The sequence below is a fragment of the Osmerus mordax genome, chromosome 23, assembly GCF_038355195.1.
Source record: "Osmerus mordax isolate fOsmMor3 chromosome 23, fOsmMor3.pri, whole genome shotgun sequence".
Lineage (NCBI taxonomy): Eukaryota > Metazoa > Chordata > Actinopteri > Osmeriformes > Osmeridae > Osmerus > Osmerus mordax.
In genome coordinates, this window is record NC_090072.1 from 8251813 (window position 1) to 8279735 (window position 27923).

Here is a 27923-nt window from a genome sequence, read left to right on the forward strand (position 1 = left end):
GCGCTGTGTAGCCGCAGACTGCAGTCTGATGGCTGGACAGAAAGTGAAATCCATGGTGGTCTGTGGACATTAATAGTAAACAGGATGTCCGTCAATGTTTACAATAAAGTTGGCCTGGATTTCTAAATTTCTTATTACAGAAGTGTTTTCTATTAAAGAATAACACCAATTATGAAGACAAGTTAGAATCTTTGTTGGCAAGGCTCATTAAATGTTGTTGAATAAAAGAATCTCCATTATTTCAAGGAAGACTTTTACCTTCAAAGCCAAAGCGGACCATAGAGCCAATGAAGCTGGATTCAACAAACAGCCAGAAATGGCGTTCATGACACTCCGTCCGGAATGTTCCTCAACACATGGCAGACATTAAATTATATAGCTTACATTACATAATTACATACTAACTCACAGACACACTAGCCAAGTTTGTAGGCGTTCATAGGATTGTTAGTGAATCCATCTGTTTTGAAAATAAAATAAAAATCTAAAAGTATGGTGATTCTTTCATTTGTTTTCAGACAGATATTGGGACATGCATGTGTCTAATAGGATCATGTCCGAATATGAAAAAATAACTGTCCTAAAAAGTAAATTATTCGCTGTATTACATCTAGAAACGGTAAAACGGTTGAAACATGAAATAACAGCGATGCCAATGAATTAAGCAGCATATCAAACTTACCAGCTGGCACGCACATAGAGTTATTGATGAGTATTTCACCTAGAAACATTACCCTGGAGGAAATTAGGATATTTTCAGACAAAATGTGTTTACACACTTATTCAAATCGACTAGGCATAAAAAAGTTATAACTCACCCCTGTATGTTAATAAAATACTTGAGTTTCATTTTACAAGTATAGTGTATTTAGTGTTTCTTTCTCTTGCTTTGAAAAGTTCTCTAACTCAGGAATTCACAACCACAAAGTACGCTACCGACTGTTCCACCTGGCCGGAATGATTGGTAGTAAACTAATCAATAAGGCACCAAAATAATTGACGTTTTCTTTTTGGGGAAACGCCAAATTCACTGGCAGCCGCACATAATTATTTGTCCTGTGCAGGCCTTACATTTAAGAGTTTGACGGATATAATCTGTGAAAAACACAGCAGGCTAGTTTCAAGGTTCAAGGTTTTCTTTGTTGTACCACGAGGGATTGTTTTTGCATGCAGGATTCACATAAGAACAGAATATGTGGCTACAAAACCATTTTGGGTGCCACACGTACAATAACGATAACCTTGAAGCTCTTCCAGCAAACAAGTGTAACCTATATTGTTCTTGCCTGCGCTTCTCTGACACAAGGACAAATACAGATGATCCCTAAATGTGATAAGACAACACCCGTGAGATCGAGGAACAAGGAATATGATAATGAGAAATCAGAACCGATTTAGCTAAAATAATGTGAAATATGGCATTCTTTATATACTCTGTATACCACCAAAACAATCTACATGCATTTTAAGCATCTGGACCAATACGTTTTGCAGTTGCATCTTGCAGGTGTGACAGCATCATGTGGTAAAAAAGACCAATATACGAGATGAGCACGGGCAGCGTAAGTATCCGTTAACAAAACGTTATTTGGAAACGACTCGAGTAACAAAAATATTTAGAACAGCTATATACTTCGTGCTTTTCATTTCAAAGGAATCCAATAATGCATTAGACCATGTTCTACATTTGTTCGGGTTTCATTTGCATACATTCAGTCCTTCCAGTAGATTAAGGTTTCTTTATTTAACTTAAGGTTTGCTTACATGTTTTTAGAAGTCATTGTACTAAATATGCTTGACTACGGTGCTGAAGTGTTTCATGAGTTGCTAGGATACTAGGGGGTTTACTTCCCAGGCACCCTATGAGGTCTTTGCTATGCTTGCAGGGTAAATATTTTTTCACCATTTAATGAAATCCCAATCAAAAACAAATAATAATCTCCCCCTCAGAAGCGAGAGAGGGAGCAGAGGATAAAACTGCAGCTCTTTCTGACCGACCTGGCCTTGCTTGGATCACTGCAGGTTAGTTCTAGAATTCAGTTAGCCTCTCCATTCCACCATTCTAAAGATTACAACCTGTAAACACATTATGCAAAATGAAACACAAAATCCCCTTAACTCTATCAATGTATTCATAATAGCCCTTTTTATTGACCATGAAAGGGTTTCAGGTATTTCCAGCCTTGGCTTAGAGGGAGAGAAGAGCTTCTTCTAACAGTAGTCAATGACGACTTGGTTGGTAACTCAATTCAAGTGTGATCACACCAACACCCTCACAATCTGGCAAAGGTGCCTGCTACAGTAGCAATAAGGAAACACATCATGTTTAATGATAACATGGTGTGCTACGATAACTTTAACAGCACAAAGGGTCAAAACAACAGATGCAGTATGCTAAAGTGTTACTTTGCCCTGAACGCCTTCCCTCAGGGTTGGCGTTCCCCCGGGTTTGCGGTGTCGGCAGCCTCCTCCTGCAGCAGCAGTAGCAGAAGCTCATCCAGCAGTAGCGCCTACAGCCTAGCTAGCCATGCTAGCAACAACGCCAGCCCCTCTAGCCACGCCAGCCCTCCCCTGCCTGAGGGGCCAGGGGCACGGAGGTCACAACCCAGCACGCTGTACACACCGAGACCTCTGTCACAGGCCAACAGGTGCAGAAGCCTTTTGCAAACTTTGCTAAAGAGCAAACATAGTCCTTTGTACTTTGGTATGGTAATGCTATGCTTAATGTGTAAATCTTGGCATCCACATACTTTATACACACACACACACACACACACCACCGACCACCTTTTCCTCTTCACTCAGGGACCACAGCAGTGAGGACCACCTCCTCCCTGCCTCTCCCAGTGAGAGGGAGATTGCTGTGCCTGTGAGTAGTTCTGTTTACATTTCAATTAGTTATCTTTGAAAGGCTGCATTCTTGACCCCAAACCACTGCCTAGGCCCTATGAACAAATATACCTTCTTGGGAAGTGGGTTTAGAGTCAAAAATGTAAATTGAGAATCAATTAGACTGCTGTCTTTAGAGTGTACGATGTATGCTCTGAATAGCAAATGGAAACCATTTCACCATTTCACTTTGACCTTTTCTGACCTCAGGAAGTAAACTGCACCCTTTTCCTGTTGGCTGGCTATGCCAAATATGGCCACCCGTACGCTTGGATACGGTCTAACCACGAGCGCCTGGTTAACATTGGTGGTACTGATGCACTGGTCAAGGACACTCCAATGAAACTCAAGTCTGTCACAGACTGGCAAACGCAAGGTATGGGTGGACCGGTATTGCAATGAGACCTCTTAAGAGATAGGATTTAAAACCATGTAAATATCATGTAAACTGTATTTAATAGACAGATATAACAGTAGCTAATCAGATTCTTAAGATACGTTCTACTTTTAATGTAATTTTTTTTCAGGAATCAGGATATGGGATGTCGTGAGTGAGTTGGTGTGTCTCTGCACCGTTCCTTCCCCCTCCAACCCGCTGGCCCTCGACATGCGCTATCTGAAAAGCCTTCCCCTCACTGAAGGTTTCCTAGTCACCGGGGCCCTCCTCAACTTCCTGGAGATGTACGCCATCCACGGCAACCGAGATGAACTGCATTATGATAAAGGTGTATATTTACAGCATGTAGTATTACAAGAGCACAGAGCCTGAATCATGTTGCTGTAAATTTAGTAAAGTGCTAGCAAAATGTGAAAGGATCAACTTTGACCACAAAATAACAAACATTGAAAATGAGTGTGGATATAATACCCTTCAATAGCAAACAAGGAAACAGTCAGTTAAATAGCTGCTAGGTGGTGCTGTTGCACTTTTCATGACTGTGTGCTTAATGCTTCCCATCTCTATTTTTGTTCTCTCTTAAGTCATAGAGGAGGTGAAGAGTCTGAGAAGACTCCATGTCCAGACTCTGCTGGAGGTCCAGCGACAGAGAGGCACCACCAGGCCTGCCTCTAGCCCAACAACAAGGGCCTCCTCTGAGGGGGAGTGACCAGGATCCCCCCCCCGCCCCCCCCCCGCCCCCCCCCCCCGATGGTCTGAACCATGAACCCCAATCATTATAAAACACTGCATTGTTTTTGCTCTATACAAGACCTACTGTAGGGTCAGTGTGCTAACCCAGTTTAGGATAAAATAGAACAATTCAAATGGTTGACTTATGAATGCATGTCCACCCAGTAGGTTCTGTTCTGTGCACCACCAGTGTATTGAATGGTATCAATTAGTATGTAAAATTGTAATTAGCTCAGATTTCTGCTTGAGACGTGTGAAGCATACCAAATGTTGACAGCTGAACATTGCCCAGGTGTGTATACTACTGTATTCCCCCCCCCCATTGCCAGCATAACTAGATACTGGTATACACAATCTTGTGAGAAAATAAAGCACCCTGTGAGATTGGTCACATGAACCCCAGATTAAAATCCCATAACCTCTGTGAACCTGTCCACCCTCCCAAACGTTGGAATTCTGTCTACTTATGACCAAACAGAACCCCTGTTAAAAATAGACTGGGCTGTAGAGAAAGTACTGCCAGGGTCGTTGTTTGCCTCATTCATCATGTTTGGAAGTAGTGATCAAAATACAGTAAGTTGTAGCTTGGCATAGATGGCTAGTTATTCTTAAACTTGAGGTCAACTTCATGTTCGGTTGTCTGTACCAGGAAAACTGAAACAGTTTGAAATGCACGAACAATCTACATAGACAGTGTAGTTGTATAAAAGTTTATTATTCCATAAAATACATATATTAAATATATACACAAGGACAAATAATTAAAAAAAAACCTTAAAGCAGGCACTTGGGCTCCTTTAAAATGAGGGTGCCTTTTTGTAGTTTAAGATACATTTTGGATACACACAAATGAAAAGAAATGGTTAAAAACATGAATTCCATGACAAAACCAGTCAGTCATAAATTAAATTAAAATGGAGGCACTTTAACTGTAAAACATGCAGGTATCTCCCACTAGCCTTGCCTTGTCACAAGTGTAGTAGTTGGTGTTAAGGTTTGGTGTGGGGTGGGGTGGTAGACTAAGGAACAGCCAGAACACAACCCTCTCCTTTACGTCTCTCATTGCAAACCATAAAGTATATAGCATGTGCAATCATGACTCTTATGCAATAGTGGAGCTGGGTGGACTTAAAAGTCCACAAAAACCTTTTCTACTTTTGTAACCTGACCTTAACGGTTGTCTGAGTAGAGAGGTCGCTACATTGTGGAATGCACTTGCATGGCATGAGAAAAGTGTGTAAGGAGAGACAGTGTGTCTGTGTGCGACTATGCAGGCGGAGAGGTATTCGGGCTTGGGGGCCACACTAACATGTGAACGCTACGAAACAGTGGTGGTGGAGGGACTATAAGGTGGGCTCTAGAACTTGAACGCCTCCGGAATGCAGGTGCACAGCCCAACATTCCAAACTGGAACACGCTGTTCCTGGTTCCCTGTGGTACAGGCATTACAGAGTAGCAGCAACAAGGCACTTTTTAATCATCCACGTGATTTATCCACGTAAATGCAAATGATCATCCCAGTAGTGATCACTGACAAACCTGCTATAGCAGGATGCTTCTGATACTGTTTGTTTAGTGAGTTCTTGTTCAAACACAAAAGTTGCTAGGCCTGTCCAACAAGTTATGGAAGCCAAAGACCTCTAGTAAACCTTTAGAACGAGGGAAAATTAATCTTGAACAATGTGACAACTGTTTGACGGCCTAAACGATAGGAGCCAGCAAAAAAACAATTAAAAAATAAATAAAAATACATTTGAATTAATAGACTTACTGCCTTATAGTGCATTGAAAAACATTACAATGGCACTAGTCTGTGTGCTGACAAATCCCATTCTTCCCATCTTGTTACTAGGATCAGAAGTAAACTTTCAATCCCCCCTCATCTACTCACAAGCTTATTTACCTCCCTCTTCCAAGGCAAACATGGCCCACAATTCATGGCATTTTCCAGAACTCCTCTACCTTCTAGCTAAAAACAAGCATATTTAGACAAAGACGGGAGGTTTGGACCAGAGGGTAAAAACATCATGACACAGATACCTCTGTAAAATAAATAAATAATCTTAATACGAAGAACAGCTTTGCAGTAACCCGTTTTAGCAATCCATGTGGCTTGCAATGCATTTTTTGTTGGATTTTAAGTCCTTTTGTCAGAAGACCAAACCAGCTTAAATGTCAGGACAATGTTTTGATGAGACAGATGGCTATGGAAGGAGCTTGTCGCGTTCTTCCAACACGATGTGAGGAATCAGCTCTCATCAGGTGTGGAATGCCTATCCCAAACGCCTTGTAAGCAACTTTTCCCACGTCAGCAGCAAACAAAAGTAGGAGTTCAGCTTCTCGAGTCAGCACTGTTCTTGAAATACACATACAAACAGCCAAATGTAGACCCGCTGATGAAGGAAACGACTCGTCTGGAAATGGTCATCCTCTAGCCCTGTGGACAGTTTCTTTTCGTCCATTCTCTCATCCAGTCCCTCCCTCCGTGCGGTCACCCCTAGTGGGGCGTCGTCAGTAAAAGGTCCATGCTTGATGGTCTGGGTCTCAGTTCCAGCTTTCAGAAGTGGACCCCCTCCTTGTGATGGCCCTGAGGGGACTGTGAGACATGGAGCCCCTCTTCTTCCAGCGCACTGCCAACACAGAGGACATGGTGTTAGTTTGCAATCGTATTTTTGGTTGTCACAGAAATGGAAATCCGAGACATACAAACACATTGGCATGCAAATTGGAGTGAATTAAATCACTTCATTTATATTCACACCTGGACTTTTCAACCTAGCAATACGTAGATAGCCCTAGCCTAGTGAAAATGTTTGGTTTCAATGACTATAAATATTTCAAATAGTGTAGGATGCCGGTTTTGCCCAGTCATTTTTTGTTGAGAGAATAGAGATATTTCCACTGAAACCAAATGAACCAATGCACCGATCGCTCAACTCATTTGAGCAAATATCCAAACCCTGCTTACCTTTTCCTAGACTGGCGGGTAGCGTGCTACAGCTCCTGGGGATGCTGGGGCTCGACGTCATCTCCTCTCCCCCTTTCGACTTCCCCTCTCCATGGGCGAGCGTGGCCGTGTCGTCCTGCTGCCAGGCGCTCAGCGCCTGTTGGAAAGACTGCGCCAGGCAGGCCGTCATGTCCCGGGCCCGCTCCGCCCGGCTACACCAGAACACCCTGCACTGCAGCTGCTGCCCGCGCTGCTTACAGATGTAGAGAAAGACGTTGGGGCGGTTGGTATCAGCGGCACAGTAGGCAATGTCCTGCAGGTAGGTTTTGGTGAGCTGTCGGCCCGTGCTCAGTTCCTTGACCTCCACATATCGCGGGCGTACCACGAGGGCGTGATCTTTGCTCAGTTTCTTTCCGTTGGCAGCCCCTTCTAACAGGCGGCTTATAACGTCCTGGGCCTGGTCACGGTCCAGGGAGAAGATTTTTTCCGTGCCCAGGTAGTGGACCTTGAACAGCGGGTCGCCGTGGGACAAAGACTCTGTGCGGTCCCGCTGGAAGTGACGTCGCAGGGCCGCCGGGGAGTTCTTGAGGGTCTGCATCAGGTGGAACGTACTCAGAGACATGATGGTTGGCTTCAGGGTGGGTTTGAGGTCAAGGGTTAAACGAGGGCTGGCTAGCGGTGGAGTATGGACACAGATGAAGCGCTCTTCAGTCTGTTTCACACTTCTCCACACTTCCAGTGAGGTGTAGCTGCATTCACTGCTCTGATCTGAAAAAGGATGTGAACATCTGGGTTAGAATTTGCAACACAAAAAGAGGCACAGCTATTGAAAGTGTAAGAAAAAAGCCTGCATATGGGTATTGACATACAATATGCATAACGTCATCTGTGAGATGACAAATATAATTGGGACAAAGTCTATATGTTGGGAAATCTTGAAGGCATAGAAGGAACTGCAAACGATGGAAGAATGTGACGTCAGCTTCTGTTCACCCTCTTGGACAAGTGTCTGGGTTTAACAAGGACACACTGTACCAAACGGTGGAAAAAACAGGGCAACCAGAGCTAGACTGGGATCGGTTGCAAGTGTGACGCATTCAGAGGCAATATTCATTTACTAGTACCACAGCACTGTCCATAAAATATTTACAGGTAGCCTTGAGCCTTGTCTTCAAGAGACTAAACCTCACACTGTGCATGTGTGCGCACATTCAGGGACGCATACTTAACTCACACCCTCTGTTGATACTATTACCACTGTGAACTGAGCTACTAAGTTGGAAAGTTGCCATAACAGGTGACAAACAGTGACGTGTAGTTTTCCATCACTTTGAAACTCCAAACCAGCCATTAGAGTCATCACGATCATGGTGTTCAGGCCTCAACCACGTCCAACCTCCACCTCAATGTCCATTAGGACCATGCAACTCAACAGTACAGAACAATCTTGGAATCAAACCTAAAAAATTGTCCATCAAACCATATCGATATAAACATACTCAAAATTGACTTTTTGGAGATTTATATTTTTACCACCCTTAAGCCCATAGATCAATTCTAGTATTTGGAGGAGTTCAGGTTGCAATTTTGGTTTAGTCAATCCAAATTGATGTAAGGTTAGACCACTTGGAGAATCATTTTAACAAGTCCACCAGAGCGAACAAAAAGTTGTGTCTTACCAGACAAAAGTTGACGTGATCAAACTACTTAGTTATGCAACTACCACAGGCCTCCCATTGTCTTTGGAGATCCCAAAAACACCACAACACCCCAGGCCATTGTGTTACACTTTATTTTTTCCCCTTTCTCTTTTCTTGGCCATTATTTCAACATCCTATAGCCCCCCTCTGAAGTAGCTGTAACTGAGAGCCACCGGCTGTTCTGCGATGGAGACCATTGTTAGACGAGCCTCCTTCACAGGAAACAGCTTTGCTCTACCGGCAACCCCCCCCCCCCCACCCAAATATTTCTCCTCTGAAAGACAATGGCATACTTTGGTGTGTGTGTGTGTCACATCAGAAATATACACTGAATGGGGGTGTTGACTGACCCAGTGACAGCTCAGCGTTTAAACGTGTACACTGTGCACACACAATGCAATTATTCACAATTAAACCACATAGGTAGGCTAGATAAAGTAATATTCCACTGCAATAACATGCTCACTTGTAACCATGTGGTCGGTCTGCATATTAAATCAGTGTTTAGTCACCAGTGATGCAAATACAGCAAGTGTCATTACCCACTAGCCATTAAATGATGTAACGTGCTCAGGACAATTAAATGAAGACGAAATCATTTGGACGGAATGGGACTGTCATGTTCCGAAACACACAGCGTTGGTCTTAAAAATGTCAAATACCACGAAGGAAACCAACTCTAATATCACTACTAAAATTAAACTATATTTCAGATAAACGTTTGAATATGCTTCCAAATGCATAGTAAATTTTGAGTGAATTTCTTTGCCAAAAAGAAACGTGTCTTACCTTGCAACAGTTTCATGCAAACGATGTCTCTTCTTCAAATTAAATAAAGGGTCTTTCAATGTAGACTAACAGTATCCCTCTCGGCGTGAAGACGACACGTTTTCAAATCTTGTAGTTAAATAAAGTATTTGATACAATAACACCTAGACATTTTAACTTTTACCCGTGGCAGCAAAACCGTGGATACGTGTCAAGATCTGGTTAAATTCAAATGGATCTTTACAATCATACGCTTCTTGCACGTTCTCTGTTCTATCCTGAATCGAGATTGAACTTGAATGGAGAGGTTCAACTTATTTGCCAGTTATGAACGAAAATTCGTGTTCTTCTATCGTCCTCGTGTGAGATACTCAGCGACTGAACTTAAATGACTGCGCCTGGAACAGCGCTTTTGAACAACGTAGGGGCACGCCTCCGCGTTATGACGAAGTGAACGAGCATCTGCGTCTGCGAGAGTGTGGGTGGGTGTGCGTAAAGGTGAGGGAGGAGATAACTGCGCTTAACGATTTTTCCCGGTAAGACAGAATGACAGAAGACATACTGTACTTATACATGGTAGGCTACAATTAAAATGATGGGGCTTTGAAATTGCATTGAGAACTGAGATGACATTGGCTTAACACTATGTTGTCAACTCAGTATGGCTCAGTTGAAGGGCATTTGAATGTTCAGAAGATTCACAGGATCGAATCCACTTAAAAGCATATAAAAAACAGTACATTGTAGCTGTTGTAATTAATTACATAGGCCCCATTATTAATCAAATGTTGTACACGTCCAGAGCAATATGTTTCATGAAATTTGGACAGTTGCTAGATGTCTAGCTTGTATGCCTCAGACCATAACTAAATGTCCTAGTTTGTCTGTGATGAATAATATTGTATTGCTACTAAACATATTACCTCTAGTAATGCTTTGCGTCACACTGCATGTCCCTAATGAGGATCACTTATCCAGCTCCTTTTTTAGTGTTTATTTTGGGGTGTGTTTGAACAGTGTTCAGAGCAGACCAAGAAATGCTCTAAGCGGTCCCATATGTGTGTGTGTGCTTCAGGGAAACAGTGCACCCCTGTTTAAACTGGACTTTGCCTGTGTCTGTTAAAGTGTGGACGTCAAACCCAACCCAAGTACCTTGAAGGACACAGAGAAGCTATTATTGATGGTGATGATGCTGTGTCGTGTCTTACCCACCTACTTTTCCAACATTTACATTTGAGTCATTTGGCAGACACTTTGTACCCTAAGAGACATACAAATAGTGCGTATAGAAAGTACAGTGTGTGATAAGTGATTGTTAATAGGTAAGAAAGGCCCTTATAAGATGCTATTAACATTAATGTTAATAAGACCATGTAAGTGTTAATAATATTAGTCAGGCTTAGTGTTATTGTAAGATGAGATGATTATTAGTCAATAGGTAATTTGTACCTTATAAGATGCTCATTAACATTAATATATGCATTAATGAGACTTACTGGCTTGCTAAGGCCTTATTACCAGTGAACCAACACTTATTACAAGCATTTGGATCTAAAGTGTTACCTTTGTATCCATTGCTTATCAACTGTTTCATCAAATAACAAGATAAAAGGCGGAGTAGCATGAAATCCCAACAGCACTGTAGTTTGAAGATTCACAGCAGTGAACAAAACAATTCTGCCTTACCTCACATTCAAATGTTGGGACATTGCAATAAGAACACAAACTGTAGACTAGAAAAAGACAAATGGCTGGAAGGAAAAAAACGATTGTGAAATTTTCTCTGGAATCCTGTTCCATCTCTTGTTTGTTGAATCTGATCTGTAGTTCTGATATTGCTTTTAGGACAGAAAAAGAAAATAACTCAAAACAATATAATGTTGCATAACAAAGTCACATTATGTTCCTTTGACTTTCACATAAATTCCCCACAGATTTAAATACTGAGGCATTATCATCATCACAAACCTTACAGATGTTGGTTGGACTATTAAGAATACAAACCCCTTGTTGGATGACTTTGTTGCCCGATCTTTTTCTGCTCCTCCCCACCAATCTTATTTATGATGTACTATATTTCCACATTAATCGTGAATGGCATGAATGGAAATTTATTTTCTTAGGTGCAAATTGCAGTTTCACATGCCTGGTCTCCTAGGGAGTTGGCTCATCAAGAGAATGCAAAGAATTTCTAAGGTTGTTTTCAGCAAAGTCATTGTGCCTTGTGCCAAATTGTGCCAAATGCTCTACCACTGAGAGTATTTCTATCCCTCTCATGTTAAATATTGTGATCAAGCTGAATACTATTCATAGACTCTACCCAAGGTTTCATATATGATATATATACAGTCTATTGACCCTAGACTCCACTCAATGTAAATATTATTGTCCACAAATGACTGCTTGAAAAGAGGAAGTTGAATGAGGGATGGGATAAAAATAGTCATAATGATTTGTGATGTCAACACACACATGTACTGCCTGCATGTGTAATACAAAAGAGCCTTCTGTGTGTGTGTGTGTGTGTGTGTGTGTGTGTGTGTGTGTGTGTGTGTGTTATTTGTGTGCAAAAATGTTTGGCAACCAAGTGCTCTAGTTCTATGCCGCTGAACCTGATAATGACATGACTTACATCAGGATTATCTATCCACAGTCCACAGACTGTCCTTTTCAGAAATATGATCCCTTGATAAACCTTGAGGAAGTAATATTGTATAATAAATGGAGAAGTACCAAAGGTGTTTTGATCATTAGAACAGTCTGAGAATACTCTCTATGACATTTGTACATTTGGAGGGTAGCTGAAAAGCCAGTTCAGAGTTATATTGATCAGTCAAGTCAATGAACGATCCTAACACTGATATATAACTAAGTTGAATATATTCTACTTTGATCGTAGATATAAAACCGAATATTACTATTGAGTGACCCAGACTTTGAACTTCTGTGTGCATCAGGTGAAACATCTAACCAAAATAATTTTAGGATAGCTGTAGCTAATTGAGCTAACACTACTATGAGATTAGCCATACTGTACTGTATTGTATTTTATGGTCCTGACATTGGACATGGTAATGGTGTTTTTTGATGTGTGTATTTGACTGTGCATGTATTTAGTGTGTGTGTAGGTATCTATAAAACTGTATGTGTGACAAAGAGAAGAGCGTACAAGAAAACTAACGAGTGCATGTGTGTAAAAAAACACATGAGAGGGACAGAGTGAGAAAGACAGCAAGAAAGAGAGAGCAAAAGAACAAGGAAAAAGAACAAGATAGTTTGGCCTAGTTTCAGTACAATCTATTCCCTTCCCAGACTCTGGGATGGTATTACGGAAAAGACTACCAAAGGTCTCCCCATACCCCACCCAACATATTTTCTCAGCACAGCGACACAAAAACAGGCCTGTTCCCAAAACTGCTCTTAGAAGAAAATTCTGCTTTCCTATTGGGAATTACCAGAAAGAGTTGTAAGTGTTTTCTTTTGTATTGTTCCTTTACAGTTTAGAACTATAAAGAAGCCATAAACAACACAGCCTCCGATCTCCAGACAGCGTTATCTCATTATTAGCAGTCAAGAGGGTTTTATCTCTATTATGGTAACCAGTCTCGTTCATACATACTCAAACCCCACTTAGTCCCACACCCCTCCCTGGCTCCCGGCCAAGGTGTCCGCTTTGAAGGTTCGTTACTGCAAGCTTTGAGGAACTATTTCCCCTGAATCCCGCCAGGCTATGCACCCTACATGAAAGTGTGTGTAGCCTACTTATAATATGTTCCCATAAAGCCAATGTGCTCTGTACAAAGTTTACTACAGAGAAATAAGAAGTGGCTTTGTTGTTTTGTTCCTTACCGTACAATGTTTTATAGGTCAGAGTGGAGTGATGAATGACCCCCTCGTTGTATGTAGTAGGCTTGCCATAAATACTAGTGGCAGTTTGTGGTGTTGTTCATCAGAGCTGAGACAGCTATTGAAAAAGTTGCTCTGTGAGTTCTCCTTTCTTGCTGCTGGTCTTAGCCTTAATCATTTTCTTGGTTAGACACAAACAATATATATATATATAAAATCTATAAACACATACGTGTATGCTGTGTCCTTTTTAACACGTGCTGCATTATAGCCTCCTGAGCTGCATGCAACAGATGCTGAAATATACTGTGGCAACAAGCTCACTTAGGGGTTAGGATAGCTTGACTGACTGGCCAACATTCTAGGTAACAAATAGATTTTGTAAAAAAATAAAATAAATACACATTATTAATTTAAGTTGCCTTTAGTTTCTATATGGACATAACTAATCTTTTTGGAACCCATGAAAGGGTGAGTTATCTACTATGTAGGTTTACTGACCACATCAACAGCTTGGAGCCAAAGTTAGGTCATATCATATAAGCTTTTACAGGGGAGCCAAATGTTTGCCCTAAACTCAACATTTACTGTTAAGACTTTAAGTTTTCTTTGAGTAACAACCACGGTTCATTTTTCAGTTGTGTCCTTTTGGCACTGAAAATATCTCACTGTGAGCTTTTATTTCATTTATAATAGGCCTACTCTTTTTTCCTCTACACTTAACACCCCTTTGGCTCATATCCCTATTATCCTATTTTATCTAGAATGTACTAGCAAGTTATTGTTAGCATACAAGTTATTGTTTAATTTTCGACCGAAAGTCCGATGACCAGGGTCAGACATCAAGTGACCAATCCATCCTGAGTCACATGATAAACGCTTTTGTGTGAAGGCGGGCTAAGCAAGCGTCTGCCCACTTGTTTGCCTCACGCAGTGACACAAAGTCTGCACATTTCCTATTATGGTTCGCAAGTGGCGTTTAGATTTGCAGTGGAGTGCGGGAGAATTTCTTTGCTTTCCGATTTTTTTCTGGTATCTCTTGCGGGAGCGTTGCATCAGTCTCAGGATGACTTCATTTCCTTTTGGCTGTCAGACACCATGCGTTGACTGTGGTTGTAATAGTTTGGGTGAGGGGTGGTTCAGGGGAATTCCTATTATAATTTGAGTTGTTCTCACACCCCACCGTTTCCACTATCCACTTATCCTTGTACACAGTGTTAGATATACCGTGGTGCTGCCTGACCCATGTGCGTGTTTGTCTTAGTCGCCTTTTTAACGCCTTTTTAACACGACTTGGTAGGCTAAACAGTTATGCTGTGGCTTGAGCCAATATATCTCAACGGCAGAGAAAGAAAGAGAGGGTACATGCAACAGCTTTGAAGTATCGACACTTATGAATTTATTTGTGGGCAGCCCTGACAACAACCGCTGGAGATAAACGTAGCCTAATTGAAGGCGTCTAGCCAGTAGCCACCAATAGTGCTGTATCACAATACCGTTCCTCAAACAGTGGGTTGGGATGTTGTTCTTAGTGTTGCAGACCATGTTATCTGTTAAAGAATCCCAGTTCAACAGCGTTGATAGGCTACACTCAATATGTCCAAAAATGGGCTTGATGGGACTGGTTGGTTGAAGGTGCAGGCCTTACATTTCTTGTAGGCCTAACTGTACTTTGCTTTGACTGTCTGATACCCATTGGGACTTTTACAGTCTTTTACATCACTACGTTTTCTAACGGTGGTGTTGACGGGATTTTAAATAAAAAATTGTCCTTAGCTAAGAACCAATCACAGAATAGACTAAACAGGAAAAAGAGTAAGTTTCCTGTACAAACCAAGAGGGACTACCAAATTGTTCTGAGGGGAGAATAACACAACACCAGTCCCTTTGTTCAAATAGAAACAACTCTTTAGATGCCTCATATCTAGGACTCTAGACTATGTAACATGTAGCCTATTCATTTGTACAAGACTACTTCAGTATATTTGTTTTGTTGAAGCAGAGGTCTACTTGCATTCAGTAGCTTATATTGAGTTTATTTGGTGACACTGACAATAAAACGTTACATTTGGTCAACCAAGTTGACATAAGTCATTGCCTACCTTTTATTAGAGGTGTCAGTAATGTGAATATCCTTATATTAGGCCTTTCTGCTACTTATTTACTGAGACATGTCCTTCATCGATGTCTCTACCAGAAATATCAAATGAAATGTCTGTGGATAACGATTTAAGTCATTGAAATACTCTTGTATGAGCAACAGAAACATCGTTTCAAACTGAATGGTCCACATGCATTACACATATCAAATAAGTAGCCTAATCAGTGAGTTCGCACTGAGCCTACACATAGGGCCTATAGTGAGACGCAGCCTATTACACCTATAGGCTATGTAATAAAAATATGTATTAATTTAGAAATTATTTCGATGGAATTAGGCAAATATCATGGGGTACCTGGTGAATTATTTTATATTTGCTTTCACTAGTTAGACATAAGCAACTTGTGTTCACAGTTCGCACCCCTAACCTACTTATTTACAATGTTTCCATGAAAAACCATAAGGGTCACGCTTGTACGTCATCATCAGACCCAGGAAAGCTGATGAAAAGGGTGGCAAGCTCTGCTTTTGCTTACGCGAGAGAAAGAAACTACCGTTAGTCAGTCTGTTGAGTCAAACCGCCTGGCTCCCTTAAGCGTCGGAGCTATAAATAGACACAGTTTGGAGGAGAAAGCTTTAAACGAAGGCTTCAGCAGGCCCCCTCCCCAACCCATTTCCTCCCCACCCTGTACCCTTCTCAATGCACAAGTCTGTGACAAATCCCTAAAACCTATTTTTAGCTTGAAGTACCCACCTTTTCCTTCTTTTTTTGTGAGTAAAACACTTTAACACGGTAAAGATAATGATTAAACCAGAAAATAAGGGCATTAGATGGTCCTATAACGAATGGCCAATGAACCCTTTAACGAAAACACTGCTGAACATCATTGTCTATTATATGAAATTAAAAGGTAGCTGTTCAGTTTTGTTGCAGAAAATGTGTCATATGGTTGTCTTACCTGCGAAACATTCTCATTCAGTAGGCCCATGAGAGAGGTAAGATTTATGAGATCATTTGGTTATTTCTAGCACTGATGCCATAGTCACATGGTTAAATCTGCGTCACTCGGCCTCCACAATTTAAAAAAAAAGTCAAATAAAATAATTTGGATATATATTTTTAAATAACTTACTGAATAAATGAGTCTATGGCCATAATAAATGTGTAAATGTCCAAGAAGACTTAAAAGGCAACACACGCACACAACACAAATAAGCCCAATTGTGAAATAGTCTACACTAGAATTCTGTAGCCCGTATTTCATAAAGCCTTCAAGAGTTCCCTTAGTCACCACCTAGTGTAAGGAGGGCGCTATTAAGTTACCGGTTTGATTAATTTCGAAACGAGTTCCCTTTCCTTCTTTTTTCCGGATCAGTCGTTATTTAGTTTTTAATTATATAACATAATCCCCCATTATACATTTAACAACATGGATTTCACAATTCGTGCTGCAACACTCGAAGACTGCAAAGACATTGCGAGGATGATCTTGGTGAGCGGACATATCTACTTAAGCGCGAGTAGCACGTGTTGTAATTGGTGACTATTCGTCGTTTCATAATTACGTTATATTATGCATACAAATTGCGTCAATGTACATTTAGACCCGTCACCATTCTGATAAAAGGGTGCATATTTAATTCATCCATTGGTTTCTTTTTCGGCTGCGTTGTAATAACATGACAGTACTGCAACGTATCCTGTAGGCTGTGCTTCTTTGGTACTATTGACGGTATCACGATGACGTGCAGTGACATATGACAACTTTATCATCGAAAGATGGTTTGCTGTTGGAAAATTACAATGTACCGTTATAAACTGCTTCATAAACAATATGCATGCCCTTCAGCCGTTTAGGTTTTGATAGGCTAAATATCTGTATTGCCCAACAGCCCCCGTCCATGAGGACTGGATGACTTAGGTTAAATTGTTCCCCTTGTCTACCTACAGGAACTGGCTGAATATGAGAAAGTGTCAGATCAGGTGAAAATCACACAAAGAGGTAGGCCTATATGCTATTAATTATATCATATTTTTTCTTCAGAGTTCATCAGTAGCTAATTATTACCTGTCATCAGAAAGTACCTATTATTCAGTCATAACTAAACTGTGTGTATGTGAATGTAATTGGCTCGCAGTATTACACAGTTGTTAGTCGTCCTTGATCATAGGGTCCCTACTGAAGCAGCTTCTAATTTGAGGCTCAGGCTCTGTTAATGAACGTGTCACTCATCTGTGTAGACCTGGAGCAGGATGGGTTCTCCAAAAACCCGTTCTTCCACGGTATCATCGCTGAGGTGCCAGAGCAACACAGAACCAAAGAAGGTGAGAGAAAAAACACATCCGAAACTGGACCGTGCTTTTGTCTTCGTCAGTCTGTCTACTCCACCAATCCTTGCTGCGAATAAAGATATTAAAAAACATTATCATAAAAATGTAGTTGCAACTATTACACAGCTTGTCGGAAATGACATTTGCGATAATTGGTTTGGTTGTTAATAACGTCGTTCTTTCAGTTAGCTATTTGTGCTGGTGAGTTGGCCACTCTGACTTCCAGTTATGTAATGGGACAGCTTCTTTTTATTAGACCACCAGAACGAGAACATTTGCATTCCAACTGCTGTCCTGGTCTCTCCTTTCCTTCCGTGACACATCTCTTTTTCCACTTCCAGAAGAATCATGGTGATGTCCACCTGGTTAATCATTCTAACATCTGCAAGTCTGGTTGACTGTGTGTGCGGGTGCTTGGGTCTGCTGTCTATAGAAATGATGGATAATGCAGTTCTCATTCATACAGTACAGGCGGTGTGTTTAAAAACACAGGAAGGTAACGTGAGTGTGTCTGTCCCTTTGTAACTGTAGTGACTTTGCTTGCAGGGCATTCAAAGGTGGGCTATGCCCTCTACTTCTTCTCCTACAGCTCGTGGAAGGGCCGGGCTGTGTATATGGAGGATCTGTACGTGATGCCAGAGTTCAGAGGTCAGTGAGCTCCCTGCCCAGGGCCGTAATCAGTTACATTTATTCATTTAGCAGACGCTTTTATCCAAAGCGACTTCCAAGAGAGAGCTTTACAAAGTGCATAGGTCACTGATCATAACAACAAGATAGCCACAAAACATTGCGAGTAGCCAAAACATGAAGCACACATTGTGAACAACCAAAGTAAGTGCCAAAGGGAAGAACCATAAGAGCATGTAGTTAAACAAGTTACAATTAAACAACATGAACCGCTATAAGTGCAAGTGTACCTGTGGAAAAAACAAGCAACAATAATAAAAACAATATATCACAGCGAGTACAAAAAATTTAAAACAGTTACCACTAACCACAAGAGCAACAAGTCTCTGAGCAAGAGTCATTGTGATCCTTGAGGAAACTAACATCGGGTCAAGCGAACCATTCCTAAGTACCGTTGTACTCCCGGAACAAGTGCGTCTTGAGCCTTTTCTTGAAGGTGGAGAGACAGTCAGTGTCTCTGATGGTTGTCATACGTTTTCTATTTCTGTCACCTAATCTTGTGATTTATCAAAACGTAGAACGATGACTCACTGTATGTAAATGACATAATGTAATAAGCACATTGACATTGTTATCAGTCACTCCTTTACTTTGTGTGTCTTGTTCTGAAAGGTAAAGGGATTGGCAAGGCACTGATGAGCAAAGTGGCTCAGGTAAGGGAGACTGCACACCGAGGCAACGTGTTAGTGGTCTACTTTCATGCAATGATGTTGTGTTACCACTGCAGTTTTATGCTTGCCTCTGGATGTATGTATTATTATGTATGTGTGTGTGTGTGTTTGTGTGTATGTGGAGGAGAATCTGTTTATTTTACCCACACAATTTTGTCGGATCTGTCCTGAAGCATTGGCTTATACAATATAATTCTTCTATGGCAACAGAATTAACCCCTAAGAGTTCATTTTCCGAACTGTGACAGTATTATGTGTCTCTTTGACCTTTTCACATATGTGGTACTCCTAACCTCACTTGAACACCCCTACACTCTAGTTGGGCCTGGCTGCTGGCTGCACTCAGCTGAACTTTGCTGTGTTGGACTGGAACAAAGCATCTCTGGACTTCTACATGAGCCAGGGCTGTTTTGATGTGACTGCAGACCTGGGCTACCACTGCATGCGCTGTGAGGGGGAACAGCTGGAACACCTGGCACAGCCTTAAGCCCAGCCACCCTTCCTGGGTTCATGACCTCTGGTTCCTTACAGTACCGAGGTCAATCAGGGATAAAGGTAAACTCATTGGCCCAGTTCCACTATTTTCAAGATGCACCCTACCCTTTCTCCTTGATGTGGGATGATAGTGTAGATATATGGGTTTAATGTTTTTCCATCGTTTATAATCATATACAGCAATGCCAGATCTGTATTATAAACGGTGGTGATGTGGAAAAGATGCATTTTTCACATTTTGGTTCAGGGCCAACGCAATGCAAAAAGGCTGTACTTGACCGGGGCACTGCATATCGTATCGTGTTTTGAAAGAGTGATGTGTCGTGACCCCCTAGCACCTTGTCTTTACTCACGTTACAAGACTTACACTTATTAATACCATGTGAGAGCTCTGGTTTGAGGAACCAAAGATACAAACATTGGTACGACACAATGTCAAAAAATTGTAAGGTGTAAGTGTTCTGTTTTTGTGAAGCACATTGAGATGTTTGAAATGGATTCTTGTTTTCCATTTAAAACAGGACTGAATCAATGTTACTGCTAATAAGTGCGCACACTCAGGCTTGTTTATGCAAATGAGTTTAATCTTGGTTAAGGGTTATCAGTTGCAAATGTGGAAATATTTAATACTTTTTTAAACATAAGAATTATTTGCCGTGCAATAGTGTGAAGAAACGGTCATTTAAATATTCTTGACATAAGATCATCTGTAGTGTGTCATTCCGTTCTAAGGTATACTTCTTAGTGCACAGAAAAACAATTCCATGCAGAGACCGAGCTACAATAGAGCAAACTGTAAGTAAAATCCTACTAACCTCTACTTAGTGTTTGTTTACCTCCTAGATGTCTGAATACCTTCAACAAATACAGTTTGTGTCTAAATAAATAACCACCTCATAGATATATTGAGTAATAGTGTGTACTGTGAATAGTATCACAGTTTCTCGGTATTAGTGTCAGTCAAGTTGTTTCTCTGATATGCATACTTTACAGTAGACGTCGATTTTGTTAACCAAATGTCATTGTTCCATTTCAGTGATGAATGCAGTGAGGTAATTCCTTGTCTTTTAAACTGGTGCTTGGATATTTTAGATATTGTGTGCAATCTGACAAGCCTTTTAGATTACTTTTAGAGTGAATAATGTAATTCATGTGTGATCCGTTCATAAAATGTATTGTTTTGGGAAAATACATTTTATAATGTTTGTCATGAAATGTGAGTGTTATTGTGATGATGTCACTAGTGCACTACATAAAATTATGTTCCCTGCCCTAGAACCAGTCACATGGTCACTAAATGGGTTCTAACCCTGCTGCTACCATGTAAAGACTAAAAGTGTTTAGTTTAGTACACATTTTGAACACAGTGTGAGAAACCGTCTAGTTGAGGTGAAGAACAAAATGTATGTCTACATTGAACATGTCAAATAAAGTATTGTGACACTAACTATATGCCAGTATTTGGTTATTCATGTAAATGCCAACTACCCTTGCTTACAGTACATAGAACAATTTAGACCAAACAAACATAGTCAAACAGTAAAATGTGAGATTCTACTACAACAGTGTACAGGCATAGGTGTCTTACTTTCAGGGCTATAGTACTTGCGCTCGGTCAAAAGGCAAATCATTCCATTCCATGAGCACATTAAGTCAGTGAAGGGTATGCAGGTCAGAAGGGGCCTATGGCTAGCCTTTTATACCTTGTACATTAGGGCCACCTTGTGGTCGCGTCGGGAAGTTACAAATGCACAGAGCTGTTCCTTCACTGTAAGTTGAGAAGCTCAGTATGTCTTTAACTTTTGGAAGAGAGAGGTGCTGGCTGGTTGTTTACTTTTACTTTTTACATTGCATTCATGTGCCTCATTGGTCTGGTGAAGGAATATTCATATTTTTGAAGGGGGGATGGAGCGTGCATGGTCATATGTGGTCTGCCCCACATAGCCTACAATGACCCCCAGCAGGCGGTAAAAGGGAAGAACAGAAAGAAGCTGCGCTGTGTCAACGAAACAAGTGGGAGAAGGATGCAGCAGTTGATTTAACATCCCCACATCTCGAGCATTTGGACACAATCTGTATACGGTATAGATAGCTAATTTGCTTAATTTAATTAAGGAAGTGAAGCTTGCTGGACGTTTTATTTAGGCTATTTAATGCTTGACTGTTTTGACAGACATGGAATGGCCTGACATTGCATACAAATAAAATAAATAAATCCGATCAAACAAATGACATATACTCGTGCGCCTGATCCAGAATTTTCTGGAATTCTGTCAAAGCAGGATGAAGTTACAATGGCAATTTGAGAAAGTCTGCGATAGTAGTTGACTTGACAGTCTGCACGACAATGCAACGAGTTCTGCAGAGAAGAAGAGCGAGTAAACTTCGGTTCCTGTGGGCATTCATGGCCATGGTCGCATTGTCGCTCGCCGCTTGCAGCGCAATGTTAACAGTGTGGACTTGGCGACAAACTAGGGACCTGTCCCAATCCTTCAAAACATTGCAAGAGCGACTGGAACAGGTATGTATGAAAGTGCTTCTCACTTTGCATAGGTTGCTTTCGGTTGTAATTGCATTTATGTAATTTGTTACACTAACTTTTTTAGAAGGGTTTGAAGAGTCTTATGCAACTTTTGATTCTCTGTTACGGGAAACCTCGTGGGGGTCTATGGAAAAATGCAAAGCTTACTGCTCTCCCCCAGTCTCCCCGCAACCCAGTGGTGCTAAATTGTACACTAACAGTGGCCACGTCTCTGCTGGTGTTCTCTGGTTTGCTGTGGCAGTTTTATTGCTTACCAATAAGTGTTCTCTAGCGGTGAAGTTATTGCTTATTTTGTGTTTAAGGGATCCTTGCCAAGTTGAGTCGCTCTACCGCCAGTTGCATTCCAATTTTAGTCCAATTTACTGGAAAACCTTTGAATTCTTTGGCGTGAACCCACATTATAGGCAACTCGCTTGCAGTGAAGCGTTTAGCTGCTTAAATCATTACACTAATTGTGGTTAAGCGATTTGCAACATGTAAGCCCACCATATATTCAGGTAACTTGAAATGCAATGCACCAAATGTCTGCGAATGAAATGCACCAGCTTTAAAAACATTCAGTTGCCACGCAGAACTTTGATGAAGACATTGCACGCTGTGAAAGACTGTTTGACGAATCCCGTCAAACAGATCCTGCTTGTGCACGTGACAGTTCAACTGTTCTGCCAATCATTGGATATTCATACCATTTACATTTGCATTTCCCAGTCTACCCATACCCAATCTCAAGTTTACAGTTTTCTACAGGACCTCAAACTCCCTCTTCCCTTCGCACTCCTTACTCCCTATATAAAACACAGGCCCCCTTTGGCATACAAACTGTACAGGCCCCATCTGAAGTTTAGAGAAACTTTGCTGGCTAGACAGAATTCATTTTTTTCCCTTCCTGCTTCACTTTGTGCTGGGGAGTTAAGAAATGCCAGGAATGTGAGGCACTAAAACAAGCATTAGGTGTCACAACTGGTTTAGGAGGAAGTGGCTAACCTATTATGAGCCTCACATTTAATTGGGAGTCAGATACTGGTAAGATTGGATGTTAATGTGGTTGCCTGAAATCTCATGGATGTGTAAATCATACTGTGCAAGCCAAGTGAATGTCATAATAAAATGTACCATGATTAACGTGATGGCTTTCTTTCATCCCCCCTCTCTCTCTCTCTCTCTCTCTCTCTCTCTCTCTCTCTCTCTCTCTCTCTCTCTCTCTCTCTCTCTCTCTCTCTCTCTCTCTCTCTCTCTCTCTCTCTCTCATTCTCTCTCGGTACAGGTGAATTCTCAGCGAAAGGCAATTTTTCAGCTCATTCTGGAAAAGAGAGAGTTGCTGGTGGGCCAAAGAGTAAAGAGAGATGGTACTGTTTGTGCTGGTCTTTAGAAGTTGGATGTAATCCAAATAGCTCTACTACAGAAACCTCCCTCTATCACACAGCACAGTCAACAACATCCTAACAGACATAATATACTCAAGCCTTTTTTTCTTCTTTCGGGAACAACATTTTAGCACCACCAGGGGAATCTTGGCTGGTGTGACACCTTGGTTAGGTCTCGTGGGCACCCGCTGCTAAAAGTTGACACAGGAAACAGTAGGCAGCTGGATGACCGATTCAAAAATTACAGGTCTGCCCTGAACAGACTCAAACCAGCAAAACCAGCTGGCACGAGGAATCAGCCCACGTTGCACGCTTCAGAAACAAAAGAGATTTTTAGTCTGACAAGACTATGACAAAAGCTATCATTTTTTGTAGAGTTTAGGAGTGTTTTTCAGTGACCCAGCATTCCAATACGTATAGTTTTGATAGCGTCACCACTGTGCAATACTGCTATGGAATTGCTAATCTATGTTGGATAGTAAATTTGGACTGAATTATCTTCCATACTGGTTGTAGTCTAGGTTTGCGTAAGAGTAGACCATACATCTAAAAACTCCAAATAGTATTAAATACAATATTCTCCTTCAGTTTTGATTGACGGATTTCTTTCAATCCTTTTTTAGGGAAATACAATTTCTCCAAAACTTGTCTCAAAGTCTCTATGCAGACCCACAGACAATACTAATTCTATAAAGTCACCCATCTGACCTATCTGACCCACTGTCATTTTGGCAGTTTTCTATCAAAGGCCCCATTCTAAAAAATACAGTATCTGCAGTATCTTAGAGATATCAGGGTTTGCCAGCTTCAGTTGAATTACTAGAGATAAAACAACGCTGTAGAATACCAAGAGTACTCATTCCCCCCACCCCATTTTTGTATTTATTATGATTGTTTGAGTACTGGCCATGGCAGTTGCACAAAACCTTTTTTCTGACTGGGTCTTTACAACTCCTTTGTGTTCTAAAGCTGCCAAATATGCTTATCTATGTGGCACACTCTTTCAGACATACACAAAGACACACTTCTACAAAGGTTTTTGCGCTTTATTTTTCATACTGCTTACTTAATCTGCTCAATTAATCCCCAATCTTCTGTTTAACATATCACATCTACCCCTCTCTCGTTCCCTCCATCTTTATGTCTGACTTGGTCTCCCCCTGTCTGCATTCAGTGTTTTTTAGTTGACTGAAACCATCTGGCTCTGAATATAGCCAAGATCAGAAAAAAGCCCACATTCACTGACTGACAAACTAAGAGTTGAAGGAAAGATATCATTGCAGGGGAAAGAAATCCATCTCCATCTGGTTGAACAGTTAAAGTATTCAGGTGGAAGCTAAACGGCTGCAAATGAATACACGATGGCTGCTGAGATACAGCTCTTGATATTATCTTCGCTTGGATAAAAATGGTGTCTGTTTTTTCCTGCACTCTGTCATATTTACTCATGCTCTTTCCTCCTTCCCTTTGCAAGGGAGAAGCAAAAGAGAGAGGAATGGAAATGGCAAGAAAGTAGCTTCTCATTTTGAAAGTAAGTGGCTTGGCAGATTTGCAGAGGCTTTGAATGGAGCATCTGTTAAAGTGGTTTCAATCATACACCGCTATACAATTGCGGCCATAAAATCTTAATTGACTTTCCCTTCTCTGTCTTTCCACTAGTTACCAAGGAGTCCTACGAGAAAGGTGAGCGCAATAAAGGTGAATGATGGCAAAGATGGTTGAATATGATTCTTGGGAGTTGAGCTAGTCCCTAGATGGCTCTTTTATTGTTAACCGTTTGTGTGTGTGTGCGTGTCTGTGTGTGCGCGCATCTAGTCGGACAGGACGGCTTCATAAAGGGATGGATGGAGGACGAACAGTTGAATATGAGTAGGGCTGTCAGGTACAGCAAAGAGACTGGCATCTTCACAGTGGAAAGAGCAGGAGTCTACTTCCTGTACTGTCAGGTGAGACTCTGGGAGTTGTAGTTTCCGTATGCCCCTCTTGCTCCTCTGAAAGCACCCTCTTTCTTCATTCACAGTATCTACCTCTATGATATCCTGTACCAATTCATATAGTACCTATGGGACTAAACCTATGATTCCTCTTTGTCTTTATCAGGTGTTGTTCAATGAGAACCAGTCCCAGTATATAAAGCTGGATGTGGAGGTCAAGGGTCAGAGAGAACAGAAGCTGCAGTGCATAGAGGGCTATGGGACCACTCCGGCCGCAGGCTACCACCAGTTCCATTTCCTCAAACCCTGCCAGGTGTCTGGCCTCCTGCGCCTAGAAAAAGGGGCCGAGCTGAAGACGAAAACCGGCCCCGATCTCAGTCTTCACACCGGAGGAAAACATTACTTCAGCATCTTCAAAGTCAACTGAGAGGAACCTTTTATTGATTTATTTGACCCGGACCTGTATCAGTGGAACACAGACTCTGTGATCAATGGATTCATCAAAAGATTTATGACAGGGTTAATTTCATGTGTCAGATGTGAATGACTTTCTTTTCAAATACACAAACATCTGGTAGAGAAGACTAAAAGCACTTCGAGACTTACTAGAGAAACTTTACTGGCTCTCTAGAATCTGTCCTGTTGGTTTGAGGGCCAACCAGCCAGTGAACTGGCCCAGCATTTAAGAACTGAACTTTCTTGATGGACAAAACAACTGCTGTGGATGTTCTGGAAATTCTATTGTGCGATGGGAACCATATTGCATATCGGTTACATGTTAGAGTCTTTGAACTTCTGTGTGTGCAAAGATTCTCTGCACTTTGCACTTGCTTTTTAAAGAAGGATGTAAAAGGAATTCCAAGCAGCATACAGACTGGTAGCTGCACTCACTTGTGCAAAGAGAAATTGAAAGGCTTTCTCATGTTTCTGAGATCTATCTATATTCTGCAGAATTGCTGTCTTTAAACAGGTGGTAAACCATCATCTTATCCAACCTTTTCTGATTGTGAAGTACTACATTACTACTTATTACATATTATTATGTTTTTGTAAGATCATATAATTCATATTATGTAAAAATCTAGGATGGAATTGGTAATTTTGAAATGAAAAATCACAGTGAGTTATATACAGTTGTACATTTTGGATGGGCTAATATGCTGCTTGCTGTACTATTTCAGTAGTGGTATTAATACAATACTACTAGATTCATATTTTATTAATACTGTACTAGACAGTTACATAGTATTTCTATCAGGTGGTTCAGCACTTACACTCTTGTTTGTAAGTAGTTTGTGTACAGTACATTTATATTAGTTTCTTTTCAGCACTTAACCACAGCAATATAGGTCTCATTCTTGTCTTCATCTCCAAACGGCTTAAATAACCATTCGACATTATTCGTTCACTAATGGAGCATGTGGTATTGCGATGTAGACATATTTCCTGTCAGATTTCCTCATCTTTTTCCTCTTCCTCTTTCATTGCACCGCACAGTCCTTTTTGGACCTCACATTTCCCTGTCTGTGCCCTTCAGCGCACACACACACACACACACACACAGGCATGCAAGTGCTCATGTGCATGTGCGCTCACATGCACTCCCTTTCCGAGCTCTCACTTCCTGAATGTGAATCTTAAACTTATAGCTCAAAGGCTCTAATGACTTGTACTTTCCTCCTGTATAGACTTTCCTCCCAATTATTTCATAATTTTCAAATGTCAAAGTTTATTACCAACTTAAAAATACTTATATTGCACAAAGACGTCTGTTTGTGAAAATACATAGAAACAGGACAAGGAAGAGGATGTCTGGAGAAGAATTACAAACATTTGTAAAATATTGAGTTCAGTACTGGTATAAAAAAAAACTGTATTTTCCCCATTTAATTGTTTCCTTGTCTTCAATTTAATATTACTCTGATACTGTAAATTAGGAGTGCTGTTCCATAGATTTTTGTCAATTTAAGGAGTCTTACCATTTTAATTCAAAACTCGTTTTGGTCTGAGCATTGTCAATGTATGTCAGATGGGTCTTATTTTCACAGCATTCAGATATCCTCAGTGACACCACTGCTGTTGCTGAATAGTAAATAGGGTGAGGATTCACACTACAGGAGTTGTTAAATCATAACCTACTGGTGCATTCATCGCCTGTGTCATCATGTGTGATTGACAGCCCTGTCTTTTCTCAAGACGTACACCTCTCTCTCTCTCTCTCTCTCTCACACACACACACACACACACACACACACACACACACACACACACACACACACACACACACACACACACACACACACACACACACACAGAGGTGTTCTCATAGGGAGCTGGAGGATTAATTTGTGTACGTCACCATCCCAGAGTGCTTCATCTCCCACACACAGTCTGTTGTTGCAAGGCCATGGAGCTGGAGCAATACTGACCACAATGCCAACCCTGTATTCAATAAGCCAGTTAAAGTACAGCATGTGGGTGTTGATATATCATTCCTGTTATTTTAAAGGATCTTATG

The 27923-nt window shown here is 41.1% G+C and overlaps 4 protein-coding genes across 11 annotated transcripts; 3 read left to right on the forward strand and 1 right to left on the reverse strand.

Annotated features, from left to right (window-relative positions):
- Positions 1 to 1434: 1434 nt before the first annotated feature.
- si:dkey-19b23.7 (uncharacterized) lies at positions 1435 to 3995 on the forward strand. The gene is made up of 8 exons (XM_067261153.1): positions 1435 to 1562; positions 1951 to 2022; positions 2164 to 2235; positions 2431 to 2648; positions 2806 to 2869; positions 3100 to 3265; positions 3417 to 3614; positions 3871 to 3995. The coding sequence occupies exons 1-8, from the start codon at positions 1548 to 1550 to the stop codon at positions 3993 to 3995; spliced, it is 930 nt and encodes a 309-aa protein (XP_067117254.1). The 5' UTR covers positions 1435 to 1547.
- Positions 3996 to 4720: 725 nt separating this feature from the next.
- Positions 4721 to 9801, reverse strand: si:dkey-19b23.8 (low density lipoprotein receptor adapter protein 1). Its single transcript, XM_067261473.1, has 3 exons — positions 9455 to 9801; positions 6987 to 7733; positions 4721 to 6648 (listed from the first exon to the last, which is right to left on the reverse strand). Exons 1-3 carry the CDS (start codon positions 9468 to 9470, stop codon positions 6563 to 6565), a joined length of 849 nt encoding a protein of 282 aa, XP_067117574.1. The 5' UTR covers positions 9471 to 9801; the 3' UTR covers positions 4721 to 6562.
- A 6927-nt stretch (positions 9802 to 16728) lies between these two features.
- On the forward strand, positions 16729 to 20997 carry sat2a.1 (spermidine/spermine N1-acetyltransferase family member 2a, tandem duplicate 1). 4 transcript variants are annotated; one of them, XR_010879512.1, is made up of 8 exons: positions 16729 to 16873; positions 17332 to 17383; positions 17623 to 17706; positions 18259 to 18360; positions 19012 to 19052; positions 19390 to 19625; positions 20298 to 20360; positions 20602 to 20997. XR_010879512.1 is itself a non-coding variant. In XM_067261556.1 (6 exons), the coding sequence occupies exons 1-6, from the start codon at positions 16811 to 16813 to the stop codon at positions 19555 to 19557; spliced, it is 510 nt and encodes a 169-aa protein (XP_067117657.1). In that variant the 5' UTR covers positions 16729 to 16810; the 3' UTR covers positions 19558 to 20997. The 4 variants fall into 4 exon arrangements, 1 of the variants encoding a protein (XP_067117657.1); XR_010879511.1 differs by having other exon boundaries at positions 19390 to 20360; XR_010879510.1 differs by having other exon boundaries at positions 20298 to 20997.
- A 402-nt stretch (positions 20998 to 21399) lies between these two features.
- Positions 21400 to 27287, forward strand: tnfsf12 (TNF superfamily member 12). 5 transcript variants are annotated; one of them, XM_067261851.1, is made up of 7 exons: positions 21400 to 21647; positions 21822 to 22086; positions 23372 to 23453; positions 24946 to 25002; positions 25131 to 25169; positions 25287 to 25417; positions 25572 to 27287. In XM_067261851.1, exons 2-7 carry the CDS (start codon positions 21913 to 21915, stop codon positions 25830 to 25832), a joined length of 744 nt encoding a protein of 247 aa, XP_067117952.1. In that variant the 5' UTR covers positions 21400 to 21647; positions 21822 to 21912; the 3' UTR covers positions 25833 to 27287. The 5 variants fall into 5 exon arrangements, with proteins under 5 accessions (XP_067117952.1, XP_067117954.1, XP_067117953.1 ...); XM_067261853.1 differs by having other exon boundaries at positions 21845 to 22086; XM_067261852.1 differs by having other exon boundaries at positions 21848 to 22086.
- Positions 27288 to 27923: the final 636 nt, after the last annotated feature.

Bases quoted from the DNA above. Each gene is read 5' to 3' on its own strand.
- si:dkey-19b23.7 (XM_067261153.1), top strand. The intron at 2,023-2,163 runs GTTAGTTCTAGA...TGACCATGAAAG, and splicing joins CCTTGCTTGGATCACTGCAG to GGTTTCAGGTATTTCCAGCC. The intron at 2,236-2,430 runs GTTGGTAACTCA...GCCTTCCCTCAG, and splicing joins CAGTAGTCAATGACGACTTG to GGTTGGCGTTCCCCCGGGTT.
- si:dkey-19b23.8 (XM_067261473.1), bottom strand. The intron at 6,649-6,986 runs GTAAGCAGGGTT...CTGTGTTGGCAG, and splicing joins ACCCGCCAGTCTAGGAAAAG to TGCGCTGGAAGAAGAGGGGC.
- tnfsf12 (XM_067261850.1), top strand. From the start codon at position 21,913: ATGCAACGAGTTCTGCAGAGAAGAAGAGCGAGTAAACTTCGGTTCCTG. The intron at 23,454-24,945 runs GTACTGTTTGTG...TCCCTTTGCAAG, and splicing joins CCAAAGAGTAAAGAGAGATG to GGAGAAGCAAAAGAGAGAGG. The intron at 25,003-25,130 runs GTAAGTGGCTTG...TCTTTCCACTAG, and splicing joins AGTAGCTTCTCATTTTGAAA to TTACCAAGGAGTCCTACGAG.
- sat2a.1 (XM_067261556.1), top strand. From the start codon at position 16,811: ATGGATTTCACAATTCGTGCTGCAACACTCGAAGACTGCAAAGACATT. The intron at 16,874-17,331 runs GTGAGCGGACAT...GTCTACCTACAG, and splicing joins ACATTGCGAGGATGATCTTG to GAACTGGCTGAATATGAGAA. The intron at 17,384-17,622 runs GTAGGCCTATAT...TCATCTGTGTAG, and splicing joins GGTGAAAATCACACAAAGAG to ACCTGGAGCAGGATGGGTTC.